This window comes from Lycium barbarum, chromosome 7 (genome assembly GCF_019175385.1).
Source record: "Lycium barbarum isolate Lr01 chromosome 7, ASM1917538v2, whole genome shotgun sequence".
In the NCBI taxonomy this organism is placed as follows: Eukaryota; Viridiplantae; Streptophyta; class Magnoliopsida; order Solanales; family Solanaceae; genus Lycium; species Lycium barbarum.
Genome location: NC_083343.1, coordinates 40164493 through 40185504, shown reverse-complemented (window position 1 = coordinate 40185504; position 21012 = coordinate 40164493). Strand labels below are relative to the sequence as shown.

The 21012-nt window shown below is 38.4% G+C and overlaps 1 protein-coding gene and 1 pseudogene across 18 annotated transcripts in view; one reads left to right on the top strand and one right to left on the bottom strand.

Annotated features, from left to right (window-relative positions):
- The window catches only part of LOC132603404 (probable plastidic glucose transporter 2), a 94356-nt gene that overhangs the window by 33460 nt on the left and 39884 nt on the right, over positions 1-21012 (bottom strand). For 8 of the 18 annotated variants that reach the window (XM_060316450.1, XM_060316446.1, XM_060316451.1 and 5 more), the window contains 4 exons: positions 15722-15810; positions 14999-15113; positions 14630-14813; positions 12880-13204 (listed from right to left, as the gene is read on the bottom strand). In XM_060316450.1, the coding sequence (XP_060172433.1) occupies positions 14631-14813; positions 14999-15113; positions 15722-15810 (387 nt within the window). In that variant the 3' untranslated portion in view covers positions 12880-13204; position 14630. The other 10 variants (XR_009568221.1, XM_060316442.1, XM_060316443.1 and 7 more) reach the window with 9 other exon arrangements.
- Positions 3382-7406, top strand: LOC132603406 (cyclin-dependent kinase F-1-like; annotated as a pseudogene).

The following is a 21012-nucleotide window of genomic DNA, read 5'->3' as shown; positions in this document are numbered from 1 at the left end:
CTCGATTCTAATCAGAAATCTTGAAGAATGACCTGTTGATCCTGATGCAAGTTCCGACTCTCTCAAGAAAATCAAGCCTGACCCTGAAAATCTCCTTGACTTTAGGAAAAATTTCTACGATACCCCCAACCGTGATTTTTTGGTTTCTCTCAAGGACAAATCCATTGTTGTTGGTCGCATTGTAGATCTTAATCTCATGCAATCTCCATTTTGCAAGGTAAAACATCTTTTTCAGTTTTAAGGTTGGGAGAATTTCTATAAATCCTACTAGAGTCTGTGAAACCCCTGTTCGCATGTTCTATGCAAACGTCAGATCCTCTAAGCCAAATGAACTTGAAACTCTCATTCTTGGAACTCGAATCGTGTTAGATTGTGATGTTTTTTACTCCATTCTTGCGTGCCACTCCTTAGGATTTTCTAACCTTTCTAAGAACTCATGGCCTGAATCTCTTCAAGTCTCATATAAAACAAACTCTCTCCGACTCCTCCACTGTCCCTGCTCAAATAGGCCCCTTTGATATCACATTTGAAGCCCGTGTTCTTGCTCATATAGGGTCTACAAACATTGTTCCTCGTGCTGGCTCCTTTTCAAATGTCACTCAACAAGATGCCATCATTTCTTACTACTTTCTTACCAAAAAAAAGCTCAAACTGTCCTCCATTCTTATTAATTACATGATTGAGTGGGCCTCTAACCTCACTAGTCTTCCTTATGGTATGCTCATCATCCGTCTTCTTGAAACCAATAACATCAATCTGGCTAACTATCCCAACACTCCTATCAAACAATGCTAGAATTCCAGAGCCTTTGGTGGTATAAGTTATGTTCTCTCTGGTGACAATTGGATATCCAAGGATGTCCCTGAAGAAGTTCATCCTGTTTCTCCTACAAAATTTAAACCATTTGCCTCTCACTCATCTCCACCTACAACTCCTAAATGTCCTTTGGCTGTTCTCTCCAAACTAGATGACATGGATGCTAAAATTGAGTCTATTAAATACTTAATGGCGTCAACTCTATTCCACATGGAAAAGGAAAGAGAGTCCACGAAGGAAACTGGTGCCGATGTTGCTTGTCTCAGGGTTAAAATGGATTAAGTGATCAAGGAAGTGGTGAAACTGTCTCTCAAACTTCAGACAAGTGTGGGTGAATTTCCCACCAAAATGCTGAAACCTTGGAAGCCAAGAATGATGCCATTGTGAATAATTTGGTGTACTTTCTGCGTCCTCGCCCGCAGCAGTAGTCTACATGTGGTGTTTTGATGTTTTGTTATGTCTAAACAATGTGTTGTCTAGACATAAGTTTGCTGACTGTTTTTGTTTTGGTACTTATCTGCTAATCTAATTCAGCTCTATGCATGTTGTTTCTATCTACTGTGTTATGCATAATATTAGCATTATCCGCTGATCTCTATTTGTCTCTGCTCCTTTTCTTTTTGATTGATGCCAAATGGGAGAATAGAATCAGAGGGAGTTAACTCAAAACTCCAGTCAACTATTCAGGGAGAGCATCAAGCCGACTGCATAAACAGGAAAGTTGACCACACTTGAGTATTAAATTGTCATCATCAAAAAGGGGGAGATTGTTAGTGCTAGAATTTTAATGATGACAAGTCTTATTGTGCAGGAAAATACTCAAGCACTTCAGCCCAGCCCAGCCCATTGGATGCACACAACCCACAAAGTTGTGAAAATACTCAAGCAGCTCAGCCCAAATCATCAAGGGTCAGTTCACTGATAGGAAGAGAAGAGTTGCATCAAAGCAACCCATCAGCCTATCAAAGAAAATAAATACAACACCATCTCAAAGTAATCTAGACGTGAAAGGAAAGAAGATATCGATACATGTCAATCAATAAATGTAGTCAAATTGAAGATCTGCGTAAACAAGAAAGCAAGTACCAAGGGTTTGATTGATGAAGTAACTAAGGAAGCAAGTACCAAGGACTTAACTAAAGCAAGAAAGTACCGAAGATTTTCAAATCTGCTAGCGCAAATCAACATCTCACAAGAAAACAAATATGGAGTGAATATTGAAGATCAAGGAAGGTCAAGCACACAATTAAAGCTCTTAATTTATTCCTGGAAATAGGATTGTCATTTCCTTTTCCAAGGATCAATTCTCTTGGGTTGCCATCAAGAGCCAAATGGTCATACTCCACCAATTATTTAAAGGCTCTTCTAGAATGATGAAAGATATACTTTCGTCTAAACTTCTCAAATTTTTTGCTTTACTTTTCATAAGCATTGTATTTCTGAGTAATTTACTGTGTAAACAAAAAAGAGACGAGATAAATATTATAGTTGATGAAGCATTGTATCAAAAAGATAACAAGAGTTCGATTGTAGATGTAGAAGCTCCATTCAAACAACCCTTGTACCAAAAACACTTACAAAGAACTACAGAGAACACCCTTGCAACCTAATGGGACTGGAATAGGATCATATTGGATCCGAACCAGTATAAAATATTTTGTGCCATTTATTTTCTGCACGCTACTTTCTGCACTCTCTAAAGTTACAGGCGACTACTGATCTCAGACAGTCGACTAGAAAAAGAAAATTTAAAATTCACACCCCTCCCTCTTGGAACTTTCAGTCTGGGTACTGCGAGTAATAAGATCCTCATGATAGTAGTGAACTCTTTCCATGTAATTAGATTCCTACATAGAGCTCTTGTAAAACCTTAATAGGTATTAGCTCTTAATACTCGCATGTCGCACGAACTATCTTTCTGTTTGAATTATGTGTTATTAGCATGGTACTGGTTTGGGTCTATTCCACCATGTGCGAAGTGAAAGATGTTGGATATTGGGCTTGGGTTGCCCATGTGGACGGACCCAAACCGACCCGTTAATCAAAGATTAAATTGCTGGAAGTCACTAAGAAGTTATCTAAAAGAATAACTCCCACACAACTCCCGTACAACTCTGTTTATGGCTAGGTAATGGGAGAAAACTTTCGATAACTGTTTTCTCTTTATAAGGGATACAACATTACTTTCTCTGAGATCAGAAAAATAGAGAGTAAATTCGTCCATCTCCGAAAAAGGAACCTATAGACAAAAAGATATTTTGTTCAAGAACAAAACTACATTTCCAAGAGAGACGAAGTCGACTTTGAGCAGTTGTTTTGGTGGGGAGTTCAACAATTTCCGCTGCAATTGAAAGATACACAATTCATTTTTCTTGCCCCATTATTTATTCTTACAAGTTACAATACTAAAACAGATAATTTAACAGGCCGGTTGGTTGGAAACAAGTTATTTCGAAATTGTATAATAGTAGAAGCAATGAAGACTCTATAACGCTAAATATGTCCATTTATCATGCTATTAAATTTGTTTTTATTTTTGGTTTGTTTGAGGGCACATGAAATATCTATAACTATGACATACCCTATCTTTCAGTCAGAGCTTTCCCTTCCATCACTCAACAACATGGATTCTCCACCACTATCAAAGAGCTGGAGCATCCATACCCGTAAAGAAATCATAACCAAATACGAAATCTTCGAAAGAATTGGCTCTGGCACTTATTCTGATATCTACAAAGCTCGCCGACGTGTCGACTCCACAATCGTCGCTCTCAAAGAAGTCCACGATTACCAATCTGCATTCTGTGAAATTGAGGCATTACAAACACTACAACACTATCCAAATATTGTTCTTTTGTATGAGTATTTCTGGAGAGAGGATGAAGATGATGTGCTTATTTTGGAGTATTTGGAAACTGATTTGGTGTCTGTTGTGAAATAAGGGAAGAGGAATAATAGGTTGAGCGTTGGAGAGATTAAGAGATGGATGGTTCAGATACTTTGTGGGGTTGATGCTTGTCATAGGAATTCTATTGTTCACAGGGATTTGAAAGCTTACAATTTGTTGATATCAAGTGATAGGGTTCTCAAATTGGCTGATTTTGGACAGGTTTTCCTTTCATCTTCATCTCCTTTCTAGTTTTTATATGATTTTACTAATTATTACTTTACTGTATCATGATTGTATTGTGTGAAGAACTTTGTTTATGGTTAAGGTGTACGTACACTTTGCTATCCCCAGACCCCACTTGTGGGATTACACTAGATATGTTCTTCTTATTTTTGTGCTTCAAGGTGACTTAGTAGGCTTTTGGCCGTATAAATAAAATATTTTTCACTTTATTTAGATTTTTGAAGTTAGAGTTATGTTTGGTTATACTTTTTGCATATAATATTTGGTTGTGCTTCAAGGCGAATTACAGTCTTCCTGGAATATGCTCCAAGGATATGATGTAGAGTAAAATTCAGCCTTAAGTAAAAAGACGTCACAATTCTCCTTGAAGCATATCTTTTCCTTTATCAAAATTATGCAGTACCACATCTCTCTATTTTGACATGTTGTAGCATGGTTTGTCTTGTGGCTTATTTGAACATGATTTTTTTTTTGTTTTCCACTCAGTGTCTGGTAATCTGAATTTGTGCCGGAAAGTCCCACAGTTGGGGTAAAACGCTCCCTAACAAAAGCGAACTCGAGTCCTCTAGTTAAGGATGAAGGAGTACTTGCCACTCCACCACAATCCTCGTTGGTTTATTTGTACTTTATTGGCAGTAACTAATGTCCATTTTCAGCTTCCTATGCCCTAGCAATCAAATTTTTGCGGGTCCCGTCCTTGTTATTTTGTGGGTTTCTTGATAAGTGTAGAGGTTATAAGCTTTCTTTTTTATGACCAGGTATCCCACAGCCGCTACCCTTTGGGTGCGCAATTGCTCTAGTATAATATCCCCCAAACCACTTAGGAGGGTGCACTAGGCAAGCTCCATGCAACGAGATCAACTGAGAAAGCATGCATGGGGTTTCGAATCTGAACCCCATTTGGGAGATCCCCTACTCAACCAACTCGGCCATCTACATTCTTTCTTTAGTTCTAATTCTTGACTTGACAGAGCACATAAAAGAAGCTAATTTGTTTCTTGTGTACGAAAACCTTACTGCGAAAGTAATGCGAGATGGTTATGGTAAACTTGGCTAACATATCAATTGGATGGAACTGACAGTGATAAGAACTCACTGAGTATGATGCAAAAAGTGTAGTATGCTAGTCCCTATCAATCTTCAGTCACCTTCAATTGGTTATAATAAATGATTTTTTCAAGAATATTTGGATAGTTCATTCGAAAAAATGAGTGAAGTATGAGTTTTGGTTATCTGGTTCTGGTACTAGATATAATCCTTTGTGCTTTAACAGTTGGTTTGTCTCGTACTTTATTCATTTTGTCTAATGGTGCAGTACGTAGTTTTTTCTTCCAGACCCCACATTGTGGGATTTCACTGGGTAACGTTGTTGTTGTATTTATGTGGTTTTCAACATGCAAGAGTATAGTGAATAGTAAAGATTTTACATATTTATGAATTATGGACTAATAGATCACACAAATAATGCTCAGAAGCTTAGACAGCAGGGGTTCTACTCCATGAGATGTATACAAGGAAAAATAGTTCTATCTGAGATTTTATTGACTTTTGCCGCACAAACTTCTGGACATCCCTTCAGGATCTCCTTTTCAAAGCTTTCAGTTCCCCATTGAGTTTAGAGGAAACAAAAAACCTCTTTGTCCCTCTTTGAGCAAAAAATTTTAAAATAAAAATTATAATCACTGGTGAGATTTCCACACATTAAAGAGTCTCGGACCCATTTAAAGCTGCCATCTACTTGCTTTAATTGTTTGTGATATCCGTTGTTCCTCTTACAACAAAACTGGTAGAGGGATTGATATTTCTCAAGTAAAGTCCTCAATCTTCTCTTTACCTTAATCTCTCTCCATTTTCCACAATATCTAATCAGGTTGGTTTTGAGCCGAGGGTCTTTCGGAAACAGCCTCTCTTCGAGGTAGGGGTAAGGTCTGTGTACACTCTACCCTCCCAAGACCCCACTTATGAGAATATACTGGGTATATTGTTGTTGGTTTTGAAACTGACACATATAGAGGGTGGTCAAACCCTATTTGAATCCCTGAAAGAAATCTCAATCTGTTTTATTGACTACTGAGTTGATGCTTTTGATCTTATCTTGCATAGTGTTTCAATAGATGTGTCCTAGGCTCATTCCGATCATCCGATGTGGACTTTGATATTTGGCTATGTTCAAATTTTCTAATTTCGCTCAGAGTTGTTTTTCTATTTATTTTTGAAAGTATGATTTTGCCCTTTCTACTTCCCCACAGGCCAAGATACTACTTGCTCCAGGATCTGTATATGTTGATGATAATTAACAGCCTTATGAACAGAGCACTCCGGATGAGGGTTATCCATCTCAATTGAACCGCATTAGGAAGCAAGGAGATCTGGATCAAGAACTCCTTGGAGAGTCGGATGAGCTGAGATCCAGATCCTTGGATGATGTTGATAGAGATAGTAATGTTCAAGATGGAGACATTTCTTGCTTAGCTACTTGTACCACGAGTGATATTGGGGATCCCTTAAAAGGCTCATATTCCTATGATATTGAAGAGGGTGAAACTGGTGGTTTTGCTCCCTTTACATCCTGTGGTGGAACTCGGTGGTATAGGGCAAGTGATTCACTCTATGGGTCCATAAGTTATGGGCCAGAAATTGATTTGTGGTCACAAGGTTGCAGTTTTGTAGAGTTTTTGAGTTTGGAGCCGTTTTTTCCTGGAAATTCCGACATTGATCAATTTGGTAGGATTTTCTGTGTTTTGGGGAACTTGTCTGAAGAAGTCTGGCCTGGTTGTGCAGATCTTCCCGACTATAAAATAATTTCATATGGTAAAGTTGATAATCCAACTGGCTTAGAAGCATCTCTATCCAACAGGTCAACTGATGAAGTTCTCCTTGTTAAAAAGTTATTCTGTTATGACCTAACTGCCAGAGCTACCGCAATGGAATTGCTACATGACAAGTATCTGAATAAAGAACCTTTTCCAGTCCCGTTGTCTGAGTTGAGAGTTCCTTCTAAACACGGTGCTCAAGATGAGGATTCGCCTAATGAATGGGTGACTATAGGGATATCAGCTCGGACTCTGACTTTGATGAATTTTGCCCCACGAAAGTTTCAACCATAGATAGTGGTTTCTCAATTCAGTTTTCTTGAGCTGCAGAGTACACTTCATCTGGCATTTGTTTTTCATTGTGAAGTTCATGCATAACTATAAGCTGCAACCTCTGCTAGTTGATGTACTCTTTATTTGTTTGAGGAGATTTTTAAGGTTTTGTAATAGTGCATTCAGAGCAGAAAGATTTTGTTGGATCTTGCTATGAAAATTTTGAGTGACATAGCAAGTCTTCTTTTGTATTTTTTTCATTGTCTTTTTGTAATATTAGTGTTCAGATGTTACACGTTGGAGAGACCTGTCAAAGTTCCCATAGTCGAATACTTGAATAGAAGATTTTACAATTGTTTGTTTAAATAGAAGGTTCCTTTAGTCACGTTTGCATAATTGTTACATGAGATGAATTTTTTTGTTGAACAGTTCAAAGCTAGAGCCCATTCCAATAAATGGGGTTGTCAGATTTTGTTGAACAAAAATGGTGAAAATGTGTAGATAGTGGAGCGCCTTCAGTGTATTAGTTTAATGTCTTGCGCCTTCAGCATAATAACTTAATGTCTAAAAATTGTCGGTTCATTATCATTATTGAAGACGCATCATCGAAAGTTCGTTTCATGATGTAAATAAAAATAAAAATAAAAGACAACTCGTCATTGCGTACCTGAACTTTTGTCTGGTGTTGAAACACAATTTAGAGAGTTGTTCGTCACTTCCAGGTTTGATTTTTCCTTGTAGCTTCTGCGAAATTAGATCTGGCATTTGTTTGGTGCTTCTGCGATTGCTAACTTCTGCTCGATATCAAATTATTGTTGTTTTGTGGCTGGTTTCTTTGTTCTTTCTCATCACTGCTCTGTTAGGAATATGGTATTTATTCTGGTTTAAACAATTATTTTGTTGGGTGAGTTGTCTGCTAATTCTTGAAATCTGCCCTTTTGAATATTGTCTATTGGGTTGTATGGTTGGAGATATTCTCACAAGTAACTGTATTGTAATCTGTGGGGTTTCTATTATTGGAATCGGTGCGATTTTTTTTGGTTGGGTCAGCCAAGTTGACTTGCTATATATCTAATTCGCTGGTTGCTTTTCTACTGATTTTGAAGTCTATTTTGGTTGGTATCTGCTAGTCCTCCATTGCTGCTGAAATCACTTATAATGGAAAGTCTATCTTCTAATAATATAAGAATGGTTTCAGCGGATGGATTTGCAAAATTCTCCCGGTGTCGAGAATCACTTAAGGAATCAATTCAATTACTACCTTTGTTGAATTCGAAAATAATGTCTTATGACCTCATCAAATAAAAGGGTAATTGATTCGGGTGCCACAAATTTCGTGACAGGTAATCCTACTAATTTTTCTAGCTTTCGATCATACAAAACACCATCTCCAGTTACTGTAGTTGATGGATCAAACTGTAACAGTGATGAATATGGGACTGTTAAACCAACCTCCTCTATTGCCCTGTCATCTGTACTAATTCCACCAAAGTTAGCCTTTAATTTGAATTATGTCAGTAAACTTACTAGGGACCTTAATTATTATATCTCGTTCCTTCCTGATTATTGTTTGTTTCGTGATCTTACGACAAATCAGGTTATTATTAAAGGACATGTATCTGATGATCTCTATATCCTTGATGAAGGAACCTCAATCTGTTGCCTGCTCCAGTGTCGTGTCTCCATTTGAAGCACATTGTCAATTAGGACATCCTTCTTGATAGTTCCAAGTGCATTCGTGTTTTGATAATTGTCAAACTGTTTCAAAAGCTGTTCTTCTGGTTCACACAGAAGCGGCATTATGTTGCTAACATGTTGCAGGTGCCTCGACAATGATGGTTTGCTTCGCAGGGGGAACATCATCTATGAGCTTGTCGTTATCAAAAAGGGGGAAATTGATAGTCCCAAGTGCATTCGTGTTTTGATGATTATCAAACTGTTTCAGAACCAGACAGAGACCTGGTCTGTAATCTGCTCTCTGTGCACCTTGCACTGTTGGCAGGGTCAGCTATAAAGCCAAGCCACTTGCTGCACACAAGTACAACTGTGAGTTGGCCCATGCTTTAGGTCAAAGTGAATAAGTGGTCTTTATCCATCCCGCATGCTCCTACTATATATACAACATGATGGCAACATACTGAGTATACAACATGATGGCAACATACTGAGCAGACTTGAAAACCTATTCTAAAATCGTGCAAAGCTGCCGACACAAGTTCTCAAGATCTCTCAAGAACAAAGTCACCTACAAGTTGAAGAACCTGATCCAGATACAAAATTTAGTCGATGTGATTTAAGTTGTTGTGAATCTTTGATCATTTGTGCTTAAATTGTAAATCTACTCTTCTATGTTAAGAAGTTGTTTGTAGGTGGTTTGAAAAGTCTCAAAATGTACTTGCTGGAAGTGTTTTTGCGCAAGCTTTTGAGTGATACACTAGGCTAGAGTTAGTCTAGGTGTATTAGTTGTCCTTGGCTAGAGTTAGTCAAGTGGAGGTGCTTACTGTCTAGGTGTATTAGTTGTCCTTGGCTAGAGTTAGTCAAGTGGAGGAGCTTGCTATCGAAGCAATGCAAGTGAGGAGGGGCTACGGGGTTAGTTCCTAGATTACATAAGCGTTATTGTAAGGATGAGGGATTATGGGAGTTAGTTCCTAGCTTATGTCGTAACCTGAAGTTGCTCGTGAAGTGGAGTTGAAATACTACTGTGGTAGGTCGTGATTTTTAATCCCTTGAGCAAGGAGTTTTCCACGGTAAAATCTTGTGTTGACTCTCTTACTGCACTGCATAAGGAAACTGGTACACAACCAAGTCCCTCCATATATTATGTTTAGTGGACGCATAGCCTGCAACACTTCTCTACCTTTGTTGAAGAAGCTCTGTCCTCAGTTTCAGAATATTTCTTCATTGAATTATGAGTCATGTCGATTTGCAAACACCATCGCATCTCATTAGGTCCGAGGATTAATAATCGAGTTGAGTCAGCTTTTGAATTAATTCATTCTGATGTTTGGGGGGCATGTCCAGTGGTTTCCAAAACTGGGCATAAGTATTTTGCCACTTTTGTGGATGATTTCTCTCGGATGACTTGGATATATTTATGAAGAGTCGTATGAAGTGTTTACTCACATTTCTGCCTTCTATGCCGAAGTCAAAGCTCAATTCAATACCTCAGTGCGTATTCTAAGGAGTGATAACGCTAAAGAATACATGTCAGAATTGTTGCAGTCCTACATGAGTCAACATGGTATGCTCCGTCAGTCTTCATGTTTTGATATACCATCTCAGAATGGAGTTGCTGAAAGGTAGAATAGGCATCTATTTGAGACAACTTGAGCACTTTTGTTCCAAATGAAGGTTCCTAAACAATTTTGGGCTGATGCAGTCTCCACCGCTTGTTTTCTGATTAATCGCATGTCATCTACTGTGCTTGTTGGTGACGAGCCTTAGAGTGTTATTTTTCCAAACAAGTAATTATTTCCGATGGAACCTAAGGTATTTGGAAGCACATGCTATGTTTGAGATGTTCAACCATCTGCTGCCAAGTTGGATCCCAAGGCTTTGAAGTGTGTTTTCCTGAGTTATTCTCGCCTTCAGAAGGGGTATCAGTGTTATTCTACTGAACTTGGGAAATATCTGGTTTCAACTGATGTAGTATTCTCAAAGACTACCCCATTTTTCTATGCACCTCCCGTTTCTACAAGTCAGGAGGAGGAAGATGAGTGGTTAGTTTATCAGGTCACCCGTGTTTTGATAGAACAATCAGATGTTGTTCTTACATCTCTAAGTTCTTCTATTGAGCTTCATCACCTGCTCCATCTGTGCCAGCAAGACCGCCAATTGTTCCAGTCTATTCGATGAGGGGGGAGGCCAATGATACTAGTCCTGCACCAGTTGTCAAATTCTCCTTCGCCTGATCAATCAGAAAACCTTGACCTCCCTATTGCTCTTCGTAAAAGGTACACGTACTTGCAAAGCCACATATTCCATTGCTAATTTTGTTTCATATGACCGTTTATCCTCCACGTCTAGATTTTTTATTGCTTCTCTAGACTCCATCACTATACCCAAAACAGCGAAAGAGGCTTTAAATCACCCTGGATGGTCTGATGGAATGCTTGATGAAATACATGCCTTAGAGGAAAAGCACAAGTGGGATTTGGTGGATTTTTTACCCAAGAAAAAGAAAGTAGTAGGATACAAGTGGGTCTTTGCAGTTAAAGTTAATCCCTGACGGCTCTAAAGGCAAGAATTGTGGCTAAAGACTATGCTCAGACTTATGGAGTTGATTATTCTGATACCTTCTCCCCTAGTAGCCAAACTTACCTATGTCCGCTCGTTTATCTCTTTAGCTACCTTTCAGAATTGGCATTTACATCAGTTAGATATAAAAAATGCATTCTTCATGGTGATCTACATGAGGAGGTGCATATGGAGCAACCACCTAGTTTTGTTGCTCAAGGGGAGTATGGGAAAGCCTGTCATATGAAGAAATCATTATATGGACTGAAGCAGAGTATGGATAGAAGCAGAGTCCTCGTGCTTGGTTTGGCAAGTTTAGTGAGGTAATCCAGGAGTTCGGGCTGAAAAAAGCAATTGTGATCACTCGGTGTTCTGCAGGCACTCGGTAGCTAGCCTTATATACGTCGATGACATAGTCATTACAGGAGGTGACTGTAGGGATCTCCTCTCAAGTCTTTCTTGCATTCTAGGTTTCACACGAAAGACTTGGGTCAGCTTAAATACTTCTTAGGTGTAGAAGTACTTAGAAGTAAGAAAGGAATCTTTTTGTCTCAGAGAGAGTATATCCTTCACCTACTTGCAAAAACTGGAGTTGGCAGTCAAGACCCTAATGGTTCCTAATGTATCTTACGAAAGATGGTGGTGATCCCATCGATGATCCAAAGAGGTACATAAGGTTAGTTGGAAAATTAAACTATCTCACTGTGACTCGTCCAGATATTTTTTTGCAATAAGTGTCGTAACCAATTCATGTCTGCACCTACAGTTAAAACATTGGGTAGCTTTGGAATAGATTCTATGTCACTTAAAAAGAGCACCTGGACTCAGCATTTTATATAGCAATTATGGACATTCTTGCATTGAGTGTTTTGCAGATGTAGATTGGGCCGGATCCAAAATTGGTAGAAGAACTACTACCGGTTATTGTGTCTTTGTTGGTGGAAACTTGATGTCATGGAGAAGCAAGAACAAAAATGTTGTATCTCGGTTCAGTGCAGAATCTGAGTACAGAGAGGTGTCACGATCCACATGTGAGATCATGTGGACACATGATTGAAATTGGGTTAAAGCATCCTATTCCAGCAAAATTTTGGTGTGATAATCAAGCTGCTATCCGGTATATCATGAAAGAACCAAAAATATTGAGATTGACTGTCATTTTATTCGTGAGAAGACTTGGCAGAACTTAATTTCCACTGGCTACGTGAAGACACAAGAACAACTAGCTGATTTGTTGAAAAGACATTTACTGAAACTCGAGTTGATTACCCTTGTAACAAGCTTGGCATGATAAATTATCTATATTCCAACTTGAGGGGAGTGTTATATAGAATCTCTATTTACTAGGCTGCAATTAACTCTTTCCTTGTATAGCATAGATTTGATATATTACTATAGTAGATTTCTAGAAATCAGGATATCTAGTTACCTTAATTAGGACATTCTTTGTCTGTATATGGATAGCTGAATCACTTCAATATAATACAAGAATCATTCTCCAATACTTTGTATTTCAGACATTTATATTTGCCAAGTAAAAGATGAAGATTATATATATACAACCTTTAGCCTTCTTGGTTTAACAAACACTAAATCTCATATATGAAATTCCAGCAAACACAAAGTAAATTCTCATTTCTCGTAGGTACACCAAATCCTTACAGTAACAACATTATTGTTATATCATATAGGCGCCAGGGACGCCATATCAGCGAGAGTCCTTACTGTAATAATTTTTGCTGCACAATATTAGGAGCTGCAAAGAGAACACAGCCCAAACTATATCCTATTTAACTCTATTTGCAGACCATCCCGCCTGCTGGGTAAAGCTACTACTGCCAGAAACAGTTGCATGAAGACTTGAATCCATTAGGAGGATGATTACTCTATATCTTTTCCTCTAGGAACTTGACCCTCTAGATTAACTCGATAGCTGCAATGCACAACCAACAGGAAGGATCTTAATAAGTTCGATTAAAAAACTACTCCTTTTTTTTTGTTTTTTTTTATAAATATAAAGTTTAGTAGACATAATGGTTTCAATTCAATCTCTCATTTTCAATTGAGAAAACTGGTTTTAGTCTTCGAAAACTTGGGGAATTGTGTTCCTGATAGGTGGTCTGAAAAAGTATGTGAACACTGGGAAAAGGGGGAATAGCTGAGTGCCGGACACAGACCAAGAAAAAGTTAAAGTTGCAGCTTATACAAGGCCAATGAAACCAGGAGTCCATAGATTCAATGTATAAAGCAGGAAAGAGCCCGTAGATTGCCGGCATAAACATGGTGGTGAGAATAAGTAGAAATGTTTGTTGATTTTTGTATTGATTTATTCTTCCCCTGCACTTTGGAAGAAGAATTCCCGAAAACTGGCTACAAGCATAAAATTCGGGGGACTGAATGTGTTCACCTTTTTCAAAAAGAATGCAAATAAAAAAACACAATAGGTTGAATACATATGCAACCATTTAAACTTGCCCGATCTTTTCATTTAGACACTTGAAAGCCATGTGAAAACTCCAAAGACCAACGTGACTCCTCCGTAGTTTCATCCTTTGCGAAAGAATAAATCTTTGCTAGAATTTTTACAAGAAATTACTTATATTGCCTTTTAGTATATGTGAGAATTATACGATTACGGTTTTGCTTAGAATTCTTCAAGTATTTATGATGCTTGGAGGTTTAGAATAATCAACGAAATAGTTAATTATTTCATATAGCTTCTACAACTTTTCCCAGATTGAAAGGTCTGAGTCAGGTTTGAGCTGTCTTCTCAAGATTTTTGGTCAACTATTTAAGTTGAAATTGAGTTCGTGAGTTATGGTTTTCTTTTGAAGCACCGTTTAGATTTTAATTGCCGAAGTTCATTCTTGTATATCATCCAACGACCAGTTTAAACAGGGGTCTCTATTATCAAAGTTACAAAAAAAACTGCAGCGGATTATGGTGGAAAAACATATCTGTGCTTTTTTGGGTATGTTCTGGTGGAGAAGTGAGAAGCAAGTCTGGCGCCAGTCATGGAACTGGCTGTGGGCCGTGAAATTTTTCCGGCAAGGTAATCTATCAAGAAAGACCAGAGGAAAAAAAAAAAGGAAAGAAAAAAAAAATGAGATACTAAACGTGCACAAAGGGAGTGTAAAACACACACTTTGCCATATCAGCAAAATGTGTTTAATTGGTACACTTTTGGAAGAGTTTATGTGGTCAATGGGTCGTACCTTTAGTTCAGCTCTAAATAGAAAAATCAGACAACTTTAAGTGGCCGCATATGCATTCAGCCAAACACAAATGAACTATCTGGTACTTGATCAATTGTCGCTCCGACAGCATCTAAAAGCTTATTTAGTTTCCAAAAACTTACTTTATTCTTGTGGAAGAAGCGCGATCTCAATTTCTTGAAGTGACTTCCCCTTTGTTTCCATCACATTCCTCTTCACAAATACCACGGCCATCACACAGAAGGTGCCAAATATGGAGTATAATAGTTGTGGCCCAAGTTGGTCGAGCAAACGCAAGAACATCAGTCCAACAAAAAAGTTAACCACCTAAAGAAAGCACCAGAGACAATTAAGAAAAGCAGTTGTAGAGATTTGTGTGCTCTCATTTTTTTCCCACTCCTCATTTCCCTAACTCAGCAATATAAATTGAACAATGGCATAATCTATCATCTGAACAGAGGTCTGATTCCGGTTGTAAATAGAAAAATGGAGAATTTGACAAGACTAATTACCCAGTGAACTGACATACAAAATGCCATAGCTTTAGCCCTAATCCGACTGGGAAATATTTCTGGGAGGAGGAGACCAGGAACTGGACCAGCTCCAACAGCAAATGTCCAGACAAACCTGCATAAGGAAGTCTCAAATGCATCATGTTCAGTATTTTAATAGATGCTGTCATTACTGAATTTGACACACAGAGAGAGAGAGAGAGAGAGAGAGAGAGAGAGACTAAACAACTTACTTGCCCATTCTTGAACAGGTAAAAATGGAAAAGAGTGACTGAGCTTAATTTTCATATTACCAGTCCTATTCTAACCCCCACCCCCCAAAAAAAAAAAAGGAAAAACCAAAAAGCGCCTCCAGGTGAAGAAAAGAAGAAAATGAAAAGAAGCCTACAAGTAATGTTGTAAGTAAAGCCTACAGGTAATATATGCTGCTGCTCATCCATTGGGTCCTTAGTAAGAAGTGAAGGGTACAAACTTGTGCATCCAGTTGAAAACATGACACAAGATTATCAAGATTCAAACAACTAAGGGTGCAATCGTGCTTTTAGTTCACATGTACTCTACTCTTAGAAGTTGATGTATTGAGTTTATCTTTTGGAACTGCAAGATGTAGGTGCTAATAAGAAATGTTCTAACAAAGTACCGATTTCACCATAGATACTCTTACATATTCTAGCACTGGACATTAACCTGAACAAAACGATTTTAAGTCAAGGGACTACTCACAGCAGCATGCCACCAACAGAGAAGTAAAAAGCTCCATAATTTGATGCAACTCCACTTGAAGCAAACACTTGAAGGGCCATGGCTAAAGCCTGATTTATTCAACACCCCAAACATGCCAAATTTCAGATATAAATATCCAACTATCTCAAATAGGGTAAAGAAACAAAAAAGAGATGTCTTTATCACCAAATTTGCCAATATAAGGCATCTGTGAACAAGAAAAAGGGGGAGAACTAAATAGAATAACAATAATTCAAGCAGTGCCGAACTAGGGTCCAGAAAATCAATTCATATATTGAGCCACATAGGTTCTCTTTTTCTTCCGTTCAAGTAACTGAATGTATTAACAAAAGTAGCACCCCGGAGTACCCTATTACTAGAAAATACAATAATTGGTCACTAGTTAGAATTCTAGGATTGCGCCACATTAGCTCATTTTCGCCCTCTTTATATCCTTCCAACAAACAATCAACTGCACCTGCCGCAAAGAACTCAGAAATTGGAAGATTCATCTCAATGCATATTTTCCTTGAGCTTACTGCATTTTTTAGGTAAGAAGTTGCTTTCCAAGTATTAATGATCTCAGTCAAGCAGGTATACAATAAGTAAGTGTTGACAAATCTGATTCTATTAAGATTGGATCAGATTCTGATTTGATTCTGATATGTTTTTGATATGATCAGATTCTAAATCATAATTAGACAGATTCTTATCTGGTTTAGTTTCCATTATTATAGATTCTTGTTTCGTTAATTGTATATTTCCTAGTTAGGCTTCAGTTTTGTGTATAAATACCTCTGTAATTGGTTGTATGGACACACTTGAGAACTAATAAAATCTCTCTTCTCGAAGTCTTCATGGTATCAGAGCTCGTGCCTTTTTAGGAGATAGAGTTTCCTCTCTCCCGCACTATTGAGCCGTTGTAAAGTTTTTCTCTGATTTTCCTTTTGTTTTCTACTATTCTAGCTTTTTTCTTGCCACCATGTCAGAAACTAATTCACACCTACGGATTAGCCCTGTGAAACTTGATGGTAGTGCCACTTACCTTGCTTGGTCTAGATCCAGTTTATTATTTATCAAAGCTAGAAAGTTGCAAGGTACATTAATGGGGATAAGAAAAAATCAGCTTCCTCTGATCCCACATACAGCCAGTGGGACTCAGAGAATTCACTTGTCATGTCATGGCTTATCAACTCTATGCAACCCCAGATTACCAGACAATATATATTGCTAGACACTGCTGAAAAAATCTGGAATGCAACTAAGCTCACCTACTCACGCATGGCGAATGATGCTCAGATCTTTGAGATCCGTAACAAAGTCCATGGCACAAAGCAAGGTGAGATGTCAATTTCTCATTATTTTTCTGAATTGAGTGGTTTGTGGCAAGAGCTAGATTATTATCAAGACTTCCAAGCAGATTGTACTAAGGATGCAGTAAAGTTCCAAAAACTGGTTGAAAAGGAGCGGATCTACGATTTCTTGCCCGGTTTGAACCACGAATTTGACCAGATAAGGGTTCAAGTACTTGGTAAAACCCCTTTTCCTTCTCTTGAGGAAGCCTATTCCTATGTCTAGCAGGAAGAAAGCAGGAGGAGTGCTATGCTCTACACAACATGAATAGAGAAGTCTGGGTTGACGACTAGCGATTACACAACACCAATTGAGAAGTCTGGATTGAACGCTAGTGATTCTCGTGAGCACATAAAGGCTACCAATTATGATAAAGATCACTTACCTTGTGATTATTGTGGGAAACCACGCCATACCAAGGAAACTTGCTGGAAGTTACATGGTCGACCCTCTAGAGGTCGTGGAGGAAAACGAGTCAACTCAATGAGAGCTCAAGTAAATTTGTCAGAGACAGTAGAGTCATCTAAGGAGACAACCTCTGGTGAATTTTTCTCTCCTAGTGAACTCAAGCATCTCAAGTCCTTTTTGTCGCAACTTGACTCTTCCTCCGGTGCAACATCTAATTTGGTGAAGCCAGGTACTGCTTTTACTGCTCATCTTAATTCATGGATTATTGATTCTGGTGCGAATAGACACATGATAGGCTCCTCTAAAGAACTTCTTAACTACACTCCATGTCTAAAAACAGACAATGTTAGCATAGCCGATGGTTCTCTTTCCCCGATAGCTGGAACAGGTTCTGTTTTTTGTGCTCCAAATATTAAGTTATCTTCTGTACTTCATGTCCCTCAGTTTCCAGTTAACCTTTTATCAGTCAGCGCCACCACCAAAGCTTTAAACTGCAAAATTGAGTTTTTTCCTGATAATTGTGTCTTTCGGGAAGAGGATTGGCAATGATAGAGTGCATGATGGCTTATATATGTTGGAGAGGAATCAAAGTGATGTTCTATGTCAAGGCTTTTTTTTTTTGGAGAAAATAAGAATGCCAATCAAGAAATTATACGGTAGCATAGGCGGTTGGGGCATCCATCCTTTTTTATCTTAGAAAAATTATATCCTAGTTTGTTTTCTAGGATTCAGGTTGATTCTTTGTTTTGTGACACTTGTGAGTATGCCAAACATACTAGAAACTCTTATCCGTCAAGTAATAGTAATAATAAAAGCACAATTCCTTTTATGACTATCCATTCTGATGTTTGGGGGCCTACTCAGACAGCCTCTGTGTCCGGTAGTCGATGAATGACTTGGGTTTACCTGATAAAAGCAAAAAGTGATGTATTTTCTTGCTTTCAATCTTTTCATAAGATGGTTTGCACTCAGTTTGAAAATAAGATAAAAATTTTGAGAAGTGATAATTGCATCGAATACATGGATAGTTGATTTGGTACTTATTTGGAGTCTAACGGGATCATCCACCAAACTAGTTGTCCTTACACTAGTAAACAAAATGGAGTGGCTGAACGAAAAAAATAGACATTTGTTGGAAGTTGCTAGATCCCTCATGTTCACTATGAATCTCCCAAAACCTTACTTAGCAGCTGCTTATCTTCTCAATAGAATGCCTCTCAAAGCACTCAATTTTAAGAGTCCTTCAGAGATTTTATGAGGGAATAGTGTCTATACTATTCCTCCAAAGGTGTTTGGGTGTGTTTGTTTGTTCATAGTAGGAATGCAGGAAAACTAGATCCGAGGGCCCTTAACTGTGTGTTTGTTGGGTATTCTCCAACACATAAAGGTTATCGGTGTTACTATCCTCCATCAAGAAAGTATTTTGTAAGTATGGATGTTACTTTTAGAGAATCTGAACCTTACTTCAATGGAACCCAATCACCTCCTCAGGGGTAGAGTAATGAAAGAGAAGAGGTGATACTTAATTTTGGATCTCTTGATGACATTACTCCAGGTGAGAGTTCCATTAGAGAGTGTTTAGGAGGAAACCGTAAGAAGTACTGCTCGGGGGAGACTACTGTTCACAAAAAGACTATTGGACGTCTGGACAAACCTGATTTGATGAGATATTCAAGGAGAAACAGGAGACAAGAAGCCATCATGCGACCTACTCCCTGCCAAGGGTCCTCCTCTTATGGTAAGTCATCTTTAATTTCTGATTCTTCTGCTGCTTTAGATAGACATATTGCTCAAAGAAAAGGGGTCAGATCCTGTACCAAACATCCTATTTCTAACTTTATGTCCTATGATTCCTTGTCCCCTTCCTATAGAGCCTTTGCCTTGTCATTTCCTCTGTGTCTATTCCACAGGGTTGGAGGGAAGGGGAAGCTTTCAAGGATCCCAAGTGGAAAGAAGCGATGTTTGAAGAAATGAAGGCTCTAGCAAAAAATAAGACTTGGGAATTAGTTGTTCCTCCACCAGATAAACAGTTGGTCGACTGCAAGTGGGTGTTCACTATGAAACATAAAGCCAATGGTTCGATTGAGAGGTTCAAGGCCATATTGGTAGCTACGGGATTCACTCAAACATGTGAAGTGGACTACCAAGAGACATTTGCTCCTGTTGCCAAGATGAACACAATCAGAATCTTGTTATCTTGTGCAACCAACCTTGACTAGGAATTGCAGCAGTTTGATGTAAAAAATGCATTCTTACACGGTGACTTGGAAGAAGAAGTGTATATGGAGATTCCTCCTGGATTTGACAATGAAACAAGTCAAGGAAAGGTGTGTAGATTGAAGAAATCTTTATACGGGCTAAAACAGTCTCCCAGAGCATGGTTCGACAGATTTAGCAAAGCCATGTTTTCTTTTGGTTATCAACAAAGCAATGCTGATCATACTCTCTTTATAAGACCCGGTAAGATCACTCTTTTAATAGTTTATGTTTATGATATAGTGATGACAGGTGATGACAAAGAAGAGATGGGTCGGCTAAAGAAGCTTTTGGCTCACGAGTTTGATATCAAGGATCTAGGGAAGCTGCAATATTTCTTGGGAATTGAAGTGGCTAGATCAGGAAAAGGAATCTTCATTTCTGAGGAAATATATTTTAGATCTCTTGGAAGAAACTGGTATGTTGGGTTGTAAACCAGGAAGATCACCAATTGAGAGTAACCACCAGCTATAAGCAGGGATAGGAGAGTCGGTTGATAAACAAAGATATCAGAGATTGGTTGGAAGACTCATTTATCTTTCACACACTAGACTTGACTTAGCATATGCAGTTAGCATGGTAAGCCAGTTCATGCATGATCCTCGTGAGTCTCACATGCAGGCTGTCTAATGCATTCTGCGATATTTGAAATCTGCTCTTGGAAAAGGTCTTCTTTTCACCAAACATGGTCACCTCCATATAGAAGGTTTTACATATGCTGATTGAGCTGGATCTCTAGATGATAGGAGGTCTACTGGTTATTGCACACTTGTGGGAGGGAACTTAGTCACTTGGAGAAGCAAGAAGCAAAGTGTAGTTGCTAGATCAAGTGCTGAAGCAGAGTATAGAGCTATGGCTCAGGGTTTCTATGAACTTCTATGGCTGCGAAAGCTACTAGAAGAACTGAAAATGTTTGGAGATAATAAATTATCCTTGTACTGTGACAACAAGGGAGCGATCAGTATAGCCCATAATCCAGTACAACATGATCGGACAAAACACATTGAAATTGATAGACACTTCATCAAGGAAAAGTTGACTAATGATACCTTGAGCCTGTTCCATGTGACATCCAGCAAGCAGCTAGCTGATGTTTTCACTGAAGGGCTTAGCAGTTGAACTTTTCACAACTTAGTTTGCAAGTTGAGCATGTGTGATATCTATGCACCAACTTGAGGGGGAGTGTTGACAAATCTGATTCTATTAAGATTGGATCAAATTCTGATCTAATTCTGATATGTTTTTGATATGATCAGATTCTAAATCATAATTAA